At 36.5% G+C, this 17,534-nt stretch overlaps 1 protein-coding gene across 2 annotated transcripts in view; it reads right to left on the reverse strand.

Moving 5' to 3' along the window:
• Positions 1-260: 260 nt before the first annotated feature.
• Positions 261-17,534, reverse strand: part of Plgrkt (plasminogen receptor with a C-terminal lysine) — a 53,130-nt gene continuing 35,856 nt past the window's right edge. For both annotated transcript variants that reach the window (XM_027943105.2, XM_071600614.1), the window contains 3 exons: positions 7,083-7,213; positions 6,210-6,319; positions 261-638 (listed from right to left, as the gene is read on the reverse strand). In XM_027943105.2, the coding sequence (XP_027798906.1) occupies positions 517-638; positions 6,210-6,319; positions 7,083-7,213 (363 nt within the window). In that variant the 3' untranslated portion in view covers positions 261-516. The remainder of the gene's footprint in view (positions 639-6,209; positions 6,320-7,082; positions 7,214-17,534) is intronic.

Genomic DNA, 17,534 nt, shown 5'->3' on the forward strand with positions numbered 1-17,534 from the left:
ACATTCATAAAATGATACCTCATGGACTTACTAGGATTATTACAAGAACATGTACACAACACTCCAAACAGTCTCTCCATAGCAAGTTCAGTATACATGTTAGTCATTGATATTGGTTGTTTGCTATTATGTGGGGACAGGGCACTATTGATAAATTGAAACAAAAGAATCACCTGTAACAGTTGAATGTGATGCAGAGTGTTTATGTGCCAAAAAAAAAAAAAAACTGTAAGCAGCAGGATATTTGCTTCCAGGCAGTATAATTTATTATTTTTTATTTAGACAATTATAAAACACACATATATATGAAATGTAAAATTTTTTGGAGTACCCCCATGATTTTGTGTTGAATGTTATAAACTTTATTTTAAAATATTTCAACAAAATTCATCTTGCATTTTATTATTTCAAAATAAAATCCATTATATCAAAATCTTGAGCATTTAAAAAAATTATGAAAAACCATGATTCAAGCCAACAATTCTGTGCTTTGAGAGTCAGTGGGTAAACCCTGCTTCATTTGTCCATGAGAAATTTACTCTGTTCCCTTCTGGTTTTTTCAAGGCTTTCAAAAGTGATCATTCCTTTTGGCAGCTGCAGCATACTCTTTTCTGTTTCTAGTATGTCCTCAGCTTCACCTTAAACAAAGCATAGATAGATATATGCAAGGTGACAAAGTGGTCATCAGCATGTTGTGAGATGGCCTGATTGCTGTGTTCCTATGACAAGCTGTAACACCATTTGGGGCCATGTCCTCATATCCCACAGTTAAACTTTTCACCCATTTTCCTCAGAAGTAATGCAATGCACCAATGCATACCAGAGAAAACACAATGATGAATTCTGAAACTTGTAGACCAATCAGATGCCAGAATTTTTTTGAAATAAGACAGCATTTGAAAATGAGAGGAGAAAGAACACCAAGATGAGCAATATTTCTTTCCTTGAACCAAAGCCAGGATCATCAGTATTAATTGTGTCTGAACTCTATGTAATTTCTCCATTTCACGATGAAATGAGATGCAGAAATTACAGTCATTCCTGTTGTCCCTTAATATAAATGAAGTGACAGGAGAGAAAGTCAATTCTACTAAAAATTCTAATTTTTCAGGAAAGCTATGTTTTGACCTGAAATCACTCACAAACACCCAAAATAATATTAAATATTCTGTAGTCTGTAAACATGCAGGCACACACATGTACATTGTTTTTATACATCCCCAGACATTTTTATATATTTTTTTGAGACAGGGTCTCACTAAGTTGCTTAAGACCTCACTAAGTTGCTGAGGCTGGCTTTGAACTTGCAATCCTCCTGCCTCAGCCGCCCAAGCTTCTGGGATTATAGACATGTGCCACTGTGCCTGGTGTATATACCTTTTTTATAAATAATTCCTCTTTCAAACAAGAACTAAACAATGTAGTAATTTCTTGGGCCCAGTGACATTTGCTTTTATTTCTGAAAACAAATTAACAAAAATTTTAAGAATTTGTTGTTGACATTCTATAACCCTGCATATGAATGAAGACAACTGCTTGCTATACGTACTCCTCTTTTAATACACTGTTTAATTAATTAATAAATTTCTATTGACAATTTATAAGTACATACTTAGGGGCATAGGTTGATGTTTGTATTCATTTATACATTGTATATTTTAAAATCATGGTACTTAGCATATCTATGACCTTACTCATTTATCATTTCTTAATTGTACTCCAAACCCATGAAGCAGGCTACAATTTTCAAATTATAAGAACATTTTAACTATCTTCCAACATCTTTTTTTGCCTCAATTTTAAATACCAAGTAAAAAAATAATAAAATTATATATAAATAGTTGGCCTTTGAGGAAAGACTAGATGTTTTCCATGTAAGATTCAGTCAAGCAGGAATTGCATATTTTAGAATCATCACTATTAGCAGGGGAAAATACATAATCTCAACTTTCTATTGTGATGTTTCCTGATGGATTCTAAAGCTGTAATATTTTTAAAGGAAACTCACATAATTTGCCTTGAAATTTGAAATTTTTGATTGATAAAATTAATTTCCAAACAGATAATCAAATTTTTCTAGGAAAAAAAAAACTTGCTTTCCTTTAGTAATATGTTCAAGTGAATGCTATACAATGGAATTGATATTCCTTAATATTACAAATCATCTTTTACAAGGCACTAAGAATTCTATTCTCCATATAAATAGGCATATTTGAGCATAGACTAGTGAATTCTTAAGCAGATGAGTAATATGAAACTGATCAGGCAATGGACATGAAATTTAATATTTGTAAATAAGTTGTGTACTGTTTCCATCTTAAAATGAGTTTATATTCCAAAAGTTAATTCATAAATTAGTGTTTTTGGAACTCAGAATGCAACACAGTAGTAATGCTATCAATCAATTTCAAGGCTATCTACAAAAACTGTTTAGCCCACAATACAGTTAAACCATGATACCAATAGTACCTGAGTCTAAATGAACATTTTTTCTGTGTGGAAAATGCATTTTCCATTTTCAAATGGAAATTTTGAAGAACCCCTCCATCTCCCTAGGCCTGGGAATGAAATGTTCTGCTCTTTACTCCCAATACCTGGAGAGGAGTGTACAACTCTTCCTTTGCCATACCAAACCAGTATAATAGAACAATGATAGGCTCATGGCCCAGGACAGGTTGGTAAAGCCCATGATCAATGTGCTCTGTATTGAAGGGTTAAAAAGAAGGGACACAGGAATCTTTATTAGAGTGTGAATCTCGGAGAAGTGGTAGAAATTTGGGAGACACTTATGTCCTAGACTAATGGGCAACCCTATCTCTCTAGAACAGGAATGGCTTCTTTCGCAGCAGCACCATCTTCTAAGGTAGCAAGAGCCAGGATCCTGTGAGAATAGTGTTATTGCAGAGAGTATTTAACAACCAGCTCTCAAAATAAATAAATAAATAAACCTGTTTACTATAAATTTCACATATATATATAGCATACAATAAAGCATGTAATACTCTTGATCATAAATTCCATGTAGCAAATTGATTCTCACTGAACGTTTTTGCTGATTTTTGTGGAACTCTTGAATCCATAACTAAAGTATATTTGCAGTTGATGAGAGAGTATAATTTCAACATGAATGATGATTAATGTTTTCATTTACACTAAGGAGTAGAACAAAAGTGAAACAATGATGATTGTATTGGAACTTCACTCATTTGAGAATGTTGTGAACAACTTTGCTAAATCAGATAATAGTTTTTAAACACCTGAAGAATATTTTCTTGCATTTTTACACTATTCACAATATAAAAGAGCTACTAAGCTTTTTCACTGCTGTGACTGAAAGAGCTGACAAGAACAATTTTAGAGGAGGGAAAGTTTATTTGAGGGCTCACAGTGTCAGAGGTCTCAATCTATTAACAGCAGACTCCATTCCTCAGGGCTCAAGGTGAGGCTAAACATTATGGCAGAAGAGTGTGGCAGAGGGAAGTAGCTCACATGATGATCAGAAGCAGAGCTAGAGACTCTACTCCCCAAATACAAATATATATATATACAAAATATATATCCCAAAGCCATGCCCCCAATGCCCACCTCAAGCCCTGAGGAATGGAGTCTGCTGTCTATGAATTGAGACCTCTGAAACCATGAGCCCATAAATAAACTTTTCTTCCTCTAAAATTGTTCTTGTCAGGCCTTTCAGTCACAGCAGCAAAAAAGCTGAATAAAACAGAAATTGGTCCCGAGAGTGACCATGTGGTTCATCAGCATTTGGAGCCTTTTGGAATTGGTATGAGGAATACTGAGATGGTTAGCAGTGCAAGCTGGAAATGCTTTAGATTATTGTAAGCAAAGGTTAGTGGACGATTCCGGTGGGAGCTCAGAAGACCAGAATGCCAATAGGACTGTGAACAGTGAAAACAGGGCTCAAGAGAAAAAGGAACACACTATTGGAATTTGGAGTAGAGGCCATTCATGTTATGGTCTGACTGAGAAGTAGGCTGAATTTTGCCCATGTCCAGAGACTTTCTGGGAAGATGATTTCAAAAGCAATGGACTTCCTAATCTGGCAGAAGATATTTCTAGACAGCATACCACTCAGGTGGTGACACAGACATTGCTGGTCATTTTTTAGCCAAATTTACTACGATAATCTGGAGCAAAAATCAGAGCAGAAAGATGTGAAAAACTTGGACTTGAAAGGCAGGAGAAAAACTGGGACTAAGGAAGTTGCAGACCTTACTACCACTAAAGAAATGCTAGAGACCTTGCCCAGAGACAATGAGAAAGCTTGAGGGCATCTCAGGAGCTGGTAAGACTACATCCATCTCAATATCAAGGGAGAAAAAGTAAAAATTCTCTTGAGATAAGACCAGTGGAATACCTTTCTTGCACAAGGTGGCCTAGGAAGCTTTTTTCAACATGCTCAGCTACCCAGGAACTCATAGGCTGCTGTAGCCAAGGTCCCTGGAGACTTGGCTACTGCTCGAGATGGTGGCAGACCTTGGTATCAACCCATGGTGCTGATTCTGCAGGATTACAGGATGCTGGAGTTAGGGGGTTATGGAGGCTTCCACTGAGATTTCAGAGGAAGGCCTTGGAGGCCAGGCAAAGTGCAGAAGGGTCAGAGTCCTGCAAGCACTCCCTGAGAGGACAATGTGTGGAGATTTGAGGAGGAACCCAAAGCTGCAGTGGAGATCCCCAAGAAGTGCCAGTAATGGGGGACGTCATCTTGGGAAAGTTGCAGGAATAGAGGTGAGACAAGCAAACAGAAAGGCCACTTGGGCTTCAACAAACAGGGCCACAGAAGAAGATCTACACAAGTCCTTTGGAGAGAACATCATAATGACACGGCTCCAGATGCCAGACACAGAATTACCGGACTTATTTCCCCAGCTGATTTTCAGTCTTGCTTTGGTCCTATCCCTTCTATCTAGGCCCCCTACTTTTCTGAATGGAAATGTTTACTCTGTACCATTATATATTGGTTACTTGTAAATTGTTTTGATTTTTATAGGAACCCATAATGCAACTTTTCCCTGAGTCTCAGAAGAAACTTTAGCCTTGAACTTTGAGCAGTCTCAGGACTGTTGAGTCTAGGGGGAATAGACTAAATGTATTTTGCATTGTTAGATGAATATGAGTTTTTTGGGGTCAGGAGCAGAATGTTATAGTTTGGATGTGAGGTGTCCCCCAAAAACTCACATGTGAGAAAAGGCAAGAAGGTCAGAGAAGAAATAATTGGGTTACAAGAGCTTTAACCCAATCAATGAATTAATCCCCCGATGACATTAATTTAGTGGTAACTGAAGGCAGGTGGGGTACGGCTGGAGGAGGTAGGAACTGGAACATGGCTTTGGGGCAGATATTTGTATTTGGCAAGTGGAGATGTCTCTCTCTCTCTCTCTCTCTCTCTCTCTCTCTCTCTCTCTCTGCTTTCTGATCATCATGTGAACAGCTTCCCTCTCCCACACTCTTTTGCCAGGATGTTCTGCTTCACCTCAAGCCCTGAGGAATTGAGCCAGCCTTTTATGGACTGAGAACTCTGATACTGTGAACCCTCAAATAAACTTTTCTTTCTTTATAATTGTTCCAGTCAGATCTTTTAGTCACAGCAGCTAAAAAGCTGACTAAAACAAATGGCTACAGATACAACAATTTAGCTTAATTACTACTATTATTTGGCAATTTTTTTCATCTATTTCTGAAGTCTAGACTATGGGTTGGCAAACTTTCATGAAGGGTAAAACATTTAGGCTTATGAGTTCAAATGTCTCCATTTCAATGACTCAGCTATTTCATAGTCATGAGAAAATAGTCATAGATAATGAAAAAATAAGTAGGCACGGATTTGTTTCAGTAAAACTTTATTGTCAAAAATAGTGAGCTAGACCAACCCCTGATATAGAAGATCAACAAAATAAAAATTTAAGCCTTGACTTGGCATTTAAAGTTTTCCATGGTGTCAATACTCCCACTATGACTTACCTTATGCTACCACTGGGATGTCACTAAAATGAAAGTTTTAATAAGTAGATATGTACTGGAGATTGAACCCAGGGGTGATTTACCACTGATGTACATCCACAGCCCTTTTGTTTATTTTTTATTTTGAGACAAGGTCTTGCTAAGCCTCTTAGGGCCTTGCTGAATTGCTGCAGTTAACCTCAATCTTGTGATCCTCCTGTCTTAGCCTCCTGAATCTCTAGGAGACTTACCTTTCATTCTTTGTAGAAGAGTACCATAGCCCAAGTCATACTGATAGATGAAGACGAAGCTTAATGGAACTATAGGGAAGAGGAAGGCTGGCTTCTTTTGTTTTATTGCTCTGTTTCAAGAATGAAAAAAAAAAAACATTATCAAGGAATAACCTGTAAATACATAGATCCATACTTGAAGAAAAAAAGATACCTGCTTTCTGGAAGAATGCCCTCTATGGCAGAAGTTATTTAATTTATTTAAATCTTGTAGGGAAATAAGAATTCCCTCACCCCAAATCCCCCTCTTTTTTTTTTCAGTACCAAGGGTTGAACCCAAAGGCAATTAACCACTGAGCCACATCCCCATCCTGTTTTTTGTGTGTTTGTTTGTTTGTTTTAATTATTGAGACAGGGTCTTGCTATATTGCTTAGAGCCTCGCTAAGTTGCTAAGGCTGGCTTTGAACTTGCAATCCTCCTGTCTCAGCCTCTTGAGACACTGGAATTACAGGTATGCACCATCAGCTGCTCACTTTTATTTGACTTTGACACTCAAATTCCTGTTTTTAAAATGGATGAAGATTAAGAGCTACCATTCAGGGACTGCAGAGATAAACCCACAAAGGCCCCCTATCTTGGTGTCAAGTCAGTCCTCTCCCTAATTTACAAAGTGGAGAAAAGGACAGATGAAATCTAAGGAACTAAAGGCAGGATTTACTATTATTAAGCTGGTTCTACAGAGTTACCACCAAGGATTAATCAATAAGAGGTTTCTTTGTTTACATGTACACTGTTTGGACCAAAGTCCTATTTTTGCCAAATTAATGTGATTATAGTAAAGACAAAAGAAGCAGATTATTTTTAAAAAATGTTAAAGTAAATAGAAAACATACCCAGCTGTTAAAAAGATGGTTGAAATGCCATAAAATGTTCCAAAATATTTGAGGAATTCCCGAGACCAAGCAACCTGCATGGCCATTTGTCTTTCCCTCATTTCATTCTGCAACGTTAGCTGCCTTTCCAGCTGAGGACAAAATGAAAGACAATATGTGGTTACTTGTCTTTGAATCTAAACACAGAGTTGATAATCTGGTTTTCCAGTGGATTTTCATTCTTAATTGTTTTGAGTCCTTTTTTTTTTTTTTTAATCTCAATAGACTTTGACTAAAGTCCCTCTGGACACTGATCCCCAACTGTTACTTTGACTGTGAAATTTTGGAATATATACAGAATAGATATTGATATTCCATGTTTGCTTTCTGAGGTCTTAATTGCATTTGGTCCAAGCCTCAAATATATGTTCAACTTTTTCTATTATATGTGAGGAAAGATCTATGGATTTTTAAACATAGATACATCTTATCTGGCTTTATTGTTACCACTTGCATGAAACTAATTTTGCCTTCCAAATCCATCCAACTACAGATTGAGATTCACTTTGAGCATCAGATCCATATCACAATGTGACATGAAGATAAAGAGGTGCTATTTGGGGACATCAGTGGAGATTTTTCTTTTCCTCTTTTTTTTTTTCTTGTGTCAAGTTCTTTGCCAATTTAGTCAGTGCCTTTTGCTTCTTTGGAACATAAAGCAAATAATAGTTCAGAACACAGGAGTCTGAATATCAGAGTGCGTTTTTAGGAAATACACAAAGAAGTAACAGACTGAAATCCCAAGCCTATTATTTGAAGAGAATCCAACTCTAGAGAGACAAAAGTATTGTTTTCCTTTTGGCTTTTTAATCCTAAAATATTGGGACTGCATATCAATAGTAACTCTGGAGGACAGAAAGTCTAGGTTTTATGATGAAAGAGTAATAGCATGACTCAGTTTCCTTGCCATTCCCTCTTTGTATAGTGGGTAGGAACTGGGAGAGGAGAATGAGAGTTTCCATATAAGATAAGTCTTAGCTATTTGGGGATTTCTTGGGGGTTAAAGTACCAGGAAATGTAAAGCAAACCTTAGATGGACTTGGGGTTCACAAACAAAAGGATTTGTGGCCCTGCCTCCTATTGAGAATTCTTAGAGGGGACAGCTACAGTAGGGTAGCAATGGTTCTGGGGCATATCCAGGCATAGTCTCTCTCATTTATCAATGGGTGTGGAGAAAGTCTGCAAGATTTCCATGTCACCTGGAGAGGGGCACAGGAGAAATACAAAAATTTAAGGCAGGTAGCATGTCAGAGTTGCCATGGGACCCCAAAACAGATACTTGGTAGTGATTATAAGCTAGAGACTGAGAAGACAGCTGGATCTCAGAGGATTCACAGCACCCAAATCTGTAAAGGTGGTGACTAATCCAGCCTGGAACATGACTAGATGCCCTCAGAGAAAATCACCTGGTACTGCCCAGGTTGATCAAATAGAAAATAACAGCAAAAAGGCCTGCTTCTACCAGATATGCCTCCCCTAATATCTGATCTCAAACCTAGATTGTTCCAAGGAAAAAAAATGAACAGAGAAAGAGGGCAAAACTAAATTCAGTATGAGAAGTGAGTTTTAAATTGAAGTAATTAAATCATTTTGACTTATCAAAATTCCGTTTGCCCTCATCAGTAGAAATAGAGGTTCATTTTGAGCTCAGAGAGTAAAGAATAAATAATGTGTTTTGTGTACATGATTATTTAGTGTATGAAATCCACCCTTGCTGTGTTACTTATTCACAAAATTTAGATGATATTTCATATCATTTCCCAAAGTTATGTAAATGTAGCAATCATTGATGTTTTTGATCAAAAGGCATCTGGATCAAACAAGATATGGAAGAACTCAAGATTAGTAGTTCTAAACCGTAGTTTACCACCATGAGCATCTGGGGAGTTTTTCAAAGTTCCAATGCCCAGACTCACATACCAAACCAATTAAACCAGGTGGGACCCATTAAATCAGGATCTGAAGGTGGAATCAGGTCTAAGTATTTTTAAAAGACGTCCAGGAATTCCAGGGGGCACCCAGGATTAAGAAGCATTGCCTGAAAAGAACTAACTCACAGCTTAAGTTTTGTTTTTTTGTTTGTTTGTTTTTTTCTACCAAAGATCAAGCTGAGTTAACATTCTGGAATGAATGACCTGGGAACTCTCAAAAATTATGAGGGTTTTTAAGGGTGGAAGGACTAACCAGTATTGTCCTATTATAATGAACATACAACACTATCAAATGCATACAACTTTACATCACAGACCAAACCTCAGTGTAGACAAATTTTATAAATCATCCAAGAAGTCAAGAAGAAGAAGAAGAAGAAGGAGGAGGAGGAGGAGGAGGAGGAGGAGGAGGAGGAGGAGGAGGAGGAGGAGGAGGAGGAGGAGGAGGAGGAGGAGAGAGGAGGAGGAGGAGGAGGAGGAGGAGGAGGAGGAGGAGGAGGAGGAGAAGGAGAAGAAGGAAGAAGGAAGAAGGAAGAAGAAGAAGAAGAAGAAGAAGAAGAAGAAGAAGAAGAAGAAGAAGAAGAAGAAGAAGAAGAAGAAGAAGAAGAAGAAGTCGTCATGGGATACAAGATGGAACACAGACTGTGACAAAATACTCTGATCGTATTACAAATGTGTGATATAACCTCACTGAAGGGATAGAAGGAAAGGAATGATCTAACTAACCTGGAAAATAGTGTTTTGTCTAGAAACTATAGAACTGAAGATTAAAAGAACAACATGAGCATTGTGCTCTATTTGGGAAAAATATTTCTCACAGGTATAGGTTAACAATTCTGAAACGGTTTTACCTGTCTACTGGACAGGAGCAAACAAGGAAGTTGATGGCAGATGGTGGGAGACATGTTACTAACTATTGGAGATTTTAAACAAGCAAGGGGAAAAGGATAGAATAAACCATGTGGTCATGGATTAGAGTCATGACATCAGTCTGAACTCATGGTTAGGTTAATGTGGATGCATTTGGAGAGATAACAATTCAGATATGCATGCAAAATGAATTGGTGTAATCATATACACCAACTTAGTTCTGTCACTGGGAGGACACAGAAGTGATCACAGCCTTTTGCCAACAAGCACACCCAATACTCAGATGTAGGTTCTAATACTACTCTCCAATAAAACTTTCCCCCAAAATCCAAAACTTCTAAATTATTATCAAAAACTCTTTAAAGCCTCAGCTCCAAACAGTATCTGGTATGTTATAAACCCTATTAACTGAGGTTAAGACAATCCTAGAACTTAAGTAAAAATCATAAGGATGTTTTCTTTCCTCCTGGATGTCCCCCATTTGAAAGAGTACAGACTTCTTAGTTTAATATTTAATGTTCGACTGTCAATTCTAACAATGTACAAAGCTAAGAGCTCTACTCTGCAATCCATACATCAAAGAGTTACAGAATCAAGAAATAATTTTTAAAAAGATCAGAAAACCCTTAAGCAAACCAGGATGCTTGTTTCTAATTTATTATGGCAACTGATACACATAAAAATCATAATGTGGCTTCCATGGAGTTTTATTCAGCCATAAAAAAAAGAATGAGATTATGTCTTTTGCAGGAAAATGGATGCACCTGGATGGAACACCATGTTAAGTGAGATACGTCAGACTTGGAAAATCAGTGTTTGTATGTTTTCTTTCATACAGGGAAGCTAGAGAGGGAAAAGGAAGGAAAAAGAGACCTCATGAAAATAGAATAGAGAGCAGTGGTATAGAGAAAGGGAATGGGGAGGGAGAAGGGGAGAGAAATGGGAGGAATGGAGGCATGAAGTAGACCAATTTATACCGAGTACATGTACAAATATATCACGATGAATTCTCTATTATGTATAATTATAATACTCTGATAAAATTTTAAATAATAATAATGATTTTGTTGGGCTGGGTTGAGGCTCAGTGGCACAGTGCTTGCCTAGCATGTGTGAGGCACTGGGTTTGTTTCTCAGCACTATAAATACATAAATAAAATAAAAGGCCCACTGAAAATTTTTAAAAATATTTTAAAAAATAATAAAAATCTGTGTCACAGTGTATGTGAAATTCTGTGCTAGTTACATATATCAACTTTTCCCCAAAATCCTAGGTTAGTCTCTGAGTTGCAGACAATGGAATTCACTCTTACCACTAGCTTAAACAAAACAAAATTAATATAGGATGTTTGGAAGCTTAAGAATTTTGGGGGGAGCCATGTAAATAAGTTTGCATTCTACACTTTCAGGAACATAACCAGGAAAAACTCATTCAGAACTTGAGACTACCCTGGGGGAACCACACAGCTTCTGCCATCTCCACAGATGCTCAGGATCAAATACTGAAACTCCACATCCATGACTCCCAAAATACCAGTCACATCTACTACAGTGCTTACAAGAAGACACAATGTCTTCTCAAAGCCTTTACACCACCTATTTCACCTACTTCACCGCCCACGTCACCTTCAATGGTGTTTTCACCTCTCAAGTCTCATTGAAGGGTGCCTTTATCTCCCAAGTCTCCTTCAGGGCTTTACAAACTCCCTTGAAGAATCAGGCCAGATGTGAAACCGCACTGCAGGGGAGTTTGGGAAACTTGTCTTTGGCTTCTAGCCTCTGTTGTTAGATAGGCATGTTGTAAGGGAGTTTGAGTGGAATGGAAGTTGAACAACCTATTCCCTGACACTTAAGGTACTATTCTCAATTTATAGTTGAGGTAACTTAAGAGCAGAGTTTGAGTGATTTCCCTTTGGTTACAGTTAATAAGTGCAGGTCTGAGATTCAAACCCAAGCCTGCCTGCTCTAAACTCAACCTTGCAGTCTACTGTAAGTAAACTTGCAAAAATTGAACCAATATCAAAAATAGAGGTGGAATGGACAGGGTATATGAGTGCCATCTCAAATATCTTTGGCTTTCTGTATAATGAAGTATTTGTTTTTAAAGGGAGGGAAATTCTGACACATTCTTCGACCTGGATTAACCTTGAATACACTATGCTTAATAAAATAAAAAGCCATCATAAAAGGAAAAATATTATATAATTCCACTTATATATGAAATAAGTACTAAAATTCATGGAGACAAAATACAATGGTGATTTCCAGGGACTGGGGGGAATGGGGAGTAGAATTTAATGGGAACAGAGTTTCTGTTACGGAAAATGAGTATGTTCTGAAGATGTTTGCTGGTGATGGTTGCACAAGGAAGAGGCCTGGTGCAGAAGCTGAGTGCAGGCCTCACAGTAACACTGACAACATTTGAGTCCTGATACTACCACTTACTAGCTTTGCACCCTTGGGCAAATCCCTTAATCTATCTGTATCTCAGTTTAATCATAAATGTGGATAATCATGGTAAACACCTGAAGGGGTATTTCAGCATACTTCAGCATACTGAAGACTTTATTATTAATGAGAATAGCATGTGGAAATAGTAAGTTGATTTTATAAACAACTAAATTTAAAATGCACCTCTCTTCAATCTAGTAATTTCACTTTCCAGCAGTGTTACCATTCAGTAAACACTAATTTTTTTCCTCTTCTTCCTTTCCTTTTCTTTTTTGTTTTTATTTTTATCATCATTATCATTATTCCTATGTATCTATATGTTCTGATGTGGAAAAATCTGTAAGTTATTGTTAGATGGGAAAAGTAAAGTATAAAGAGGGTATACTATGCAACCACATGTCATTTGTGTGCACACACATACTCATTCACTCATTCCAATATGCCTAACTATGTACTTCCTTTGAAAGACTATTAAGAAACTAGTAATAGTGGTTGAATCTGAGGAGATGAACCAGGTACCTGGAGAGAGGGGTATAAGGGAGCTATGATTATAGACAGACCCTCTTGTTCTTTCAGAATTTTGGTTCATGCATGAATCAAAAATATTACATTTGGGGTTTTTTCTTTCTTTCTTTCTTTTTCTTTTTTTTTTTTAAGAAAGAAAACAAATTTGCTAAGCCAACATTTCAGAATGAATGTGTACCCAGGGTGCCTGAGAAGTAGATGTCTATTTTTCCATCTGACAACAGGGAAGTGAATAAGTAGTGCAATCTTTATACAATTAAATGTGCTGAAGCTTTGTACAATCTACATTGTAAAGGCTGTCTACAATACTAGAAAATGATAAGACAGTGTCAACTCAAAAGGCCTAATACAAAAATGTATAGAATATGATAACAACTAAACAAAAATAAATGTAACACAGGAAAAAAATAAGAAGAAATGGTAAGCATGGCTGTATTGGGTAGCACTGTGGTAATCTTTTCTTCTTTCTATATATATGCATTACATAAATTTTGTTTATGAGTTGTTTCATTCCTTTATAATAAAAATGATAATAAAAAGAAGAAATGTAGGAGGGATTACTGGTAGTGACTTTTTTTGATATTGATATATACATATATATGAACTAATAACATTTTTTTAAGTATAAATCCATAATGGTGCTGGGAAACAAGGAAGGATGACATCAGCAAGCCAGAAATGTTGAGTTCTGAAAGAGATAAAGTAGATGCAATCAGTCAAGATCAGGCATGTTCAGGGGGTGTGGCCATAGATAAGCAGATGCAATCAGAAGGATGGTAACTCCAGAGGAGAAGAAACTATAATCTAATGCTATGGGGAGGACCAGTAGGTCTGTCTGTAAAAATGCTGGAGAAGCTCTAAATTTGGGACATAATTTAATGATTACCTATGCAATGACAAATGATACTCTTCCCTTTCAACACACACAGATATGACTGCTTGTCCCCAGCCAAATTTTTCTCCAAAGTGGAACATTTCTTGGGGAAAGCTCCATTCTAGGGTACGTGGTCAAAGATAGAAGAGGTTCTTTTGAAGCAATTGTGTACTCCAACAGAGAAGGGAGAAAAAAAACAAAAGAGAAGCAGTAACACTGGGACCTGAAATATGGCACCATGCTCCACCTAAGTATCAATCTTTGCTCTTCAGGGTGTTTTTTTTTCAATGTTTTTATTAGTGCTATAAGGCTAAACATAATAGTGGGGTTCATTTTGACATAATCACATATGCATGGAAGAAAATTGCTCCATTTCAGTCCCTAGTACCTCTTACCTCCCTGACCCTCCTGCCATTTATTATTTTATAAATTGGTACTTTTGCTCATCCATACTAAGGGAAGTTTTTTTTGTTATCCCATGTTGCCCATTCCATAAAGCCCACAGACTGCAGAGAAAATTCAAGTTAGCTACTTACATTAATCTCCCTAGTTTTTCATCATGCATGTTAACAGGCAACCAATAGCTATCAGACTTCTGATGGAAGCAAAGAGTATAATAGAGAAGGAGCAAGATGCATTAAAAAGTGGAAGATAAAAGGAATTTTTCAGGACAGAAGAAAAAACGTAATCCATATGATCAGAGTCTGCTTTCCCTATTTCTGCATGTATCCCTGAAGGGAAATTGCCTTCAGGGAAAGGATTTCTCTAGCTGGCTTGCAGTTCTAGGTCCCACTAAGGTAGCCCACAAGGGGGCTGCTGGCACTGTGCACAAGATGAAAGAATCTTACAATCAATGCTGAAACAAAAGAAGTCAGCATAATACACTACAAACCTAGGAATCCAATGTGTAAAGATAAAGAATAGACTATGCTGCTGGGAGTCGGGATAGAGATTATCCTTACGTAAAGGAAAGAATGAGAAGGGGTCGAGCTGAGGCTTACAGTTTTGTTGAATCTATAAAAATTAATTGAGCTGTACACTGTAAAACTATAGAAAGCATATACAATAAATCAAAAAATTCACTGGAGTGGAAGGGAGAAGGGATGGAAATGGGAAAGACAGTAGAATGAGTTGGAATCAACTTTCCTGTGTTCATATACAAATATATGACTAGCATAACTCCACATCATGTATAACCACAAAAATGGAAAGTTATACTCTATATATGTATAATGTGTCAAAATACAGTATAGTGTCATGTATAACTAAAAAGAACAAATAAAAAAATTTTTAAACACACAAAAAGATACATTAGTAAAGAACTTTTAGACTTTAGTATAGCTTTAGAATATATAAAGCAAAACTATTTTTTTAAAAAAGGAAAAATTTACAAGTTATTAGCAATAATGGTAAAATTTAGCTACCCCTTTTACTCCTCACACTTCAGATAGAGCCCTAATATCCAGAGTATACAAAGAACTCAAAAAATTAGACAATAAGATAACAAATAACCCAATCAACAAATGGGCCAAGGACCTGAACAGACACTTCTCAGAGGAGGACATACAATCAATCAACAAGTACATGAAAAAATGCTCACTATCTCTAGCAGTCAGAGAAATGCAATCAAAACCACCCTAAGATACCATCTCACTCCAGTAAGATTGGCAGCCATTAGGAAGTCAAACAACAACAAGTGCTGGTGAGGATGTGGGGAAAAGGGTACTCTTATACATTGCTGGTGGGACTGCAAACTGGTGCGGCCAATTTGGAAAGCAGTATGGAGATTCCTGGGAAAACTGGGAATGGAACCACCATTTGACCCAGCTATTGCCCTTCTCGGACTATTCCCTGAAGACCTTAAAAGAGCGTACTACAGGGATACTGCCACATCGATGTTCATAGCAGCACAATTCACAATTGCTAGACTGTGGAACCAACCCAGATGCCCTTCAATAGATGAATGGATAAAAAAAAATGTGGCATTTATACACCATGGAGTATTACGCAGCACTAAAAAATGACAAAATCATGGAATTTGCAGGGAAATGAATGGCACTAGAGCAGATTATGCTTAGTGAAGCTAGCCGATCCCTAAAAAACAAATACCAAATGTCTTCTTTGATACAATGAGAGCAACTAAGAACAGAGCAGGGAGGAAGAGCAGGAAGAAAAGATTAACATTAAACAGAGACATGAGGTGGGAGGGAAAGGGAGAGAAAAGGGAAATTGCATGGTAATGGAGGGAGACCCTCATTGTTATACAAAATTACATATAAGAGGTTGTGAGGGGAATGGGAAAATAAACAAGGAGAGAAATGAATTACAGTAGATGGGGTAGAGAGAGAAGATGGGAGGGGAGGGGAGGGGGGATAGTAGAGGATAGGAAAGGTAGCAGAATACAACAGTTACTAATAGGGCATTATGTAAAAATGTGGATGTGTAACCGATATGATTCTGCAATCTGTATTTGGGGTAAAATTGGGAGTTCATAACCAACTTGAATCTAATGTATGAAATATGATATGTCAAGAGCTTTGTAATGTTTTGAACAACCAATAAAAAAATAGCTACCCCTTTTACAAGTTTACAGATCTAATTTTTTGAATGTAGGAAAATTGAGGGTTTAAGCAATTAAATTAACAAGCTTAATCGTGTATATGTGTTATGCTCAACAAACATAGAACAATATTCTTTACAAATATTTAGAGAACATTGTAATATACCACAATAAAATGTCCCAATAAATTCAGGCCTTTTTTTAATTGTAGTGCAGTAAAAGTAAAAATTAAGACAACTGGATAATTATTGTCTAGCTATAAGAATTCAAGAAAATTAACTTAAAAAAATACTATTAGAAGCAACAATATAATTTCATTGTATGGATGAATGTAAGATCAACAGACAAAAGTTAAAGATTTCCTATGTGCCAAAACCATTAAAAATCAATAATACAAATACTGTGTAACTCCCACAAAAATCCTAATCAGAATTCTGTCAGAAATTACCTTAATAAACTTGACAAGCTCACTGTAAAATATACTTAGAGGAAAAACTATACAAGAAAAGAAAAGGTAATTTTGAAAATTGTCTTACCTTCCAGACATCCAAAGTTACTATGGAAACGTGTTCAATATGGTAGACATTAGCTATATCTAGGTATTTACATTAAAATTAAAAATTAAGTTTATCAGTGGCCCTAGTCATATTTCAAGCACTTAATATCCACATATGTGTATGTATGTGCATACGTGTAAATATAAACTCATGTTTATATAAACATACATAAAATGCATACTTTCAGTTTATCAGATATATGAATATATAAGAAACAAAAGAAGTTTAGCAAATAATAAATCTGCAAATCAATAAAATGAAGTTAACACAGTAGAAAAAAGGGCAAAGGTATAAATAAACATTTCACAGAAAAAAATACAAAATAAATACAAAACTTCATTAGTAGTCAGAAAAATAAAATTTATATAATATGCATATCTGATTTTTTATCATATACATACAAATTGGCAATACCCTGTCTTAGTAAGAGAATATGAAAAGGGAACTCAAATACTGCAAGTGGGACACACAAATGAGTACGGGAGTTTTGAGGATAATTTGGCAGCACCAGAAGACAAAATACTTGGGCTTTCTTCTCCTGTAATTTTAGGTTAGGAAGATATCTACTGAAATATTTGTATATCTGATTAAAGACATCTGTATGAGACTTTTCAGTATTAGCAATATTTATTATATGGGGGCCAT

Source organism: Marmota flaviventris, chromosome 13 (genome assembly GCF_047511675.1).
Source record: "Marmota flaviventris isolate mMarFla1 chromosome 13, mMarFla1.hap1, whole genome shotgun sequence".
NCBI lineage: Eukaryota > Metazoa > Chordata > Mammalia > Rodentia > Sciuridae > Marmota > Marmota flaviventris.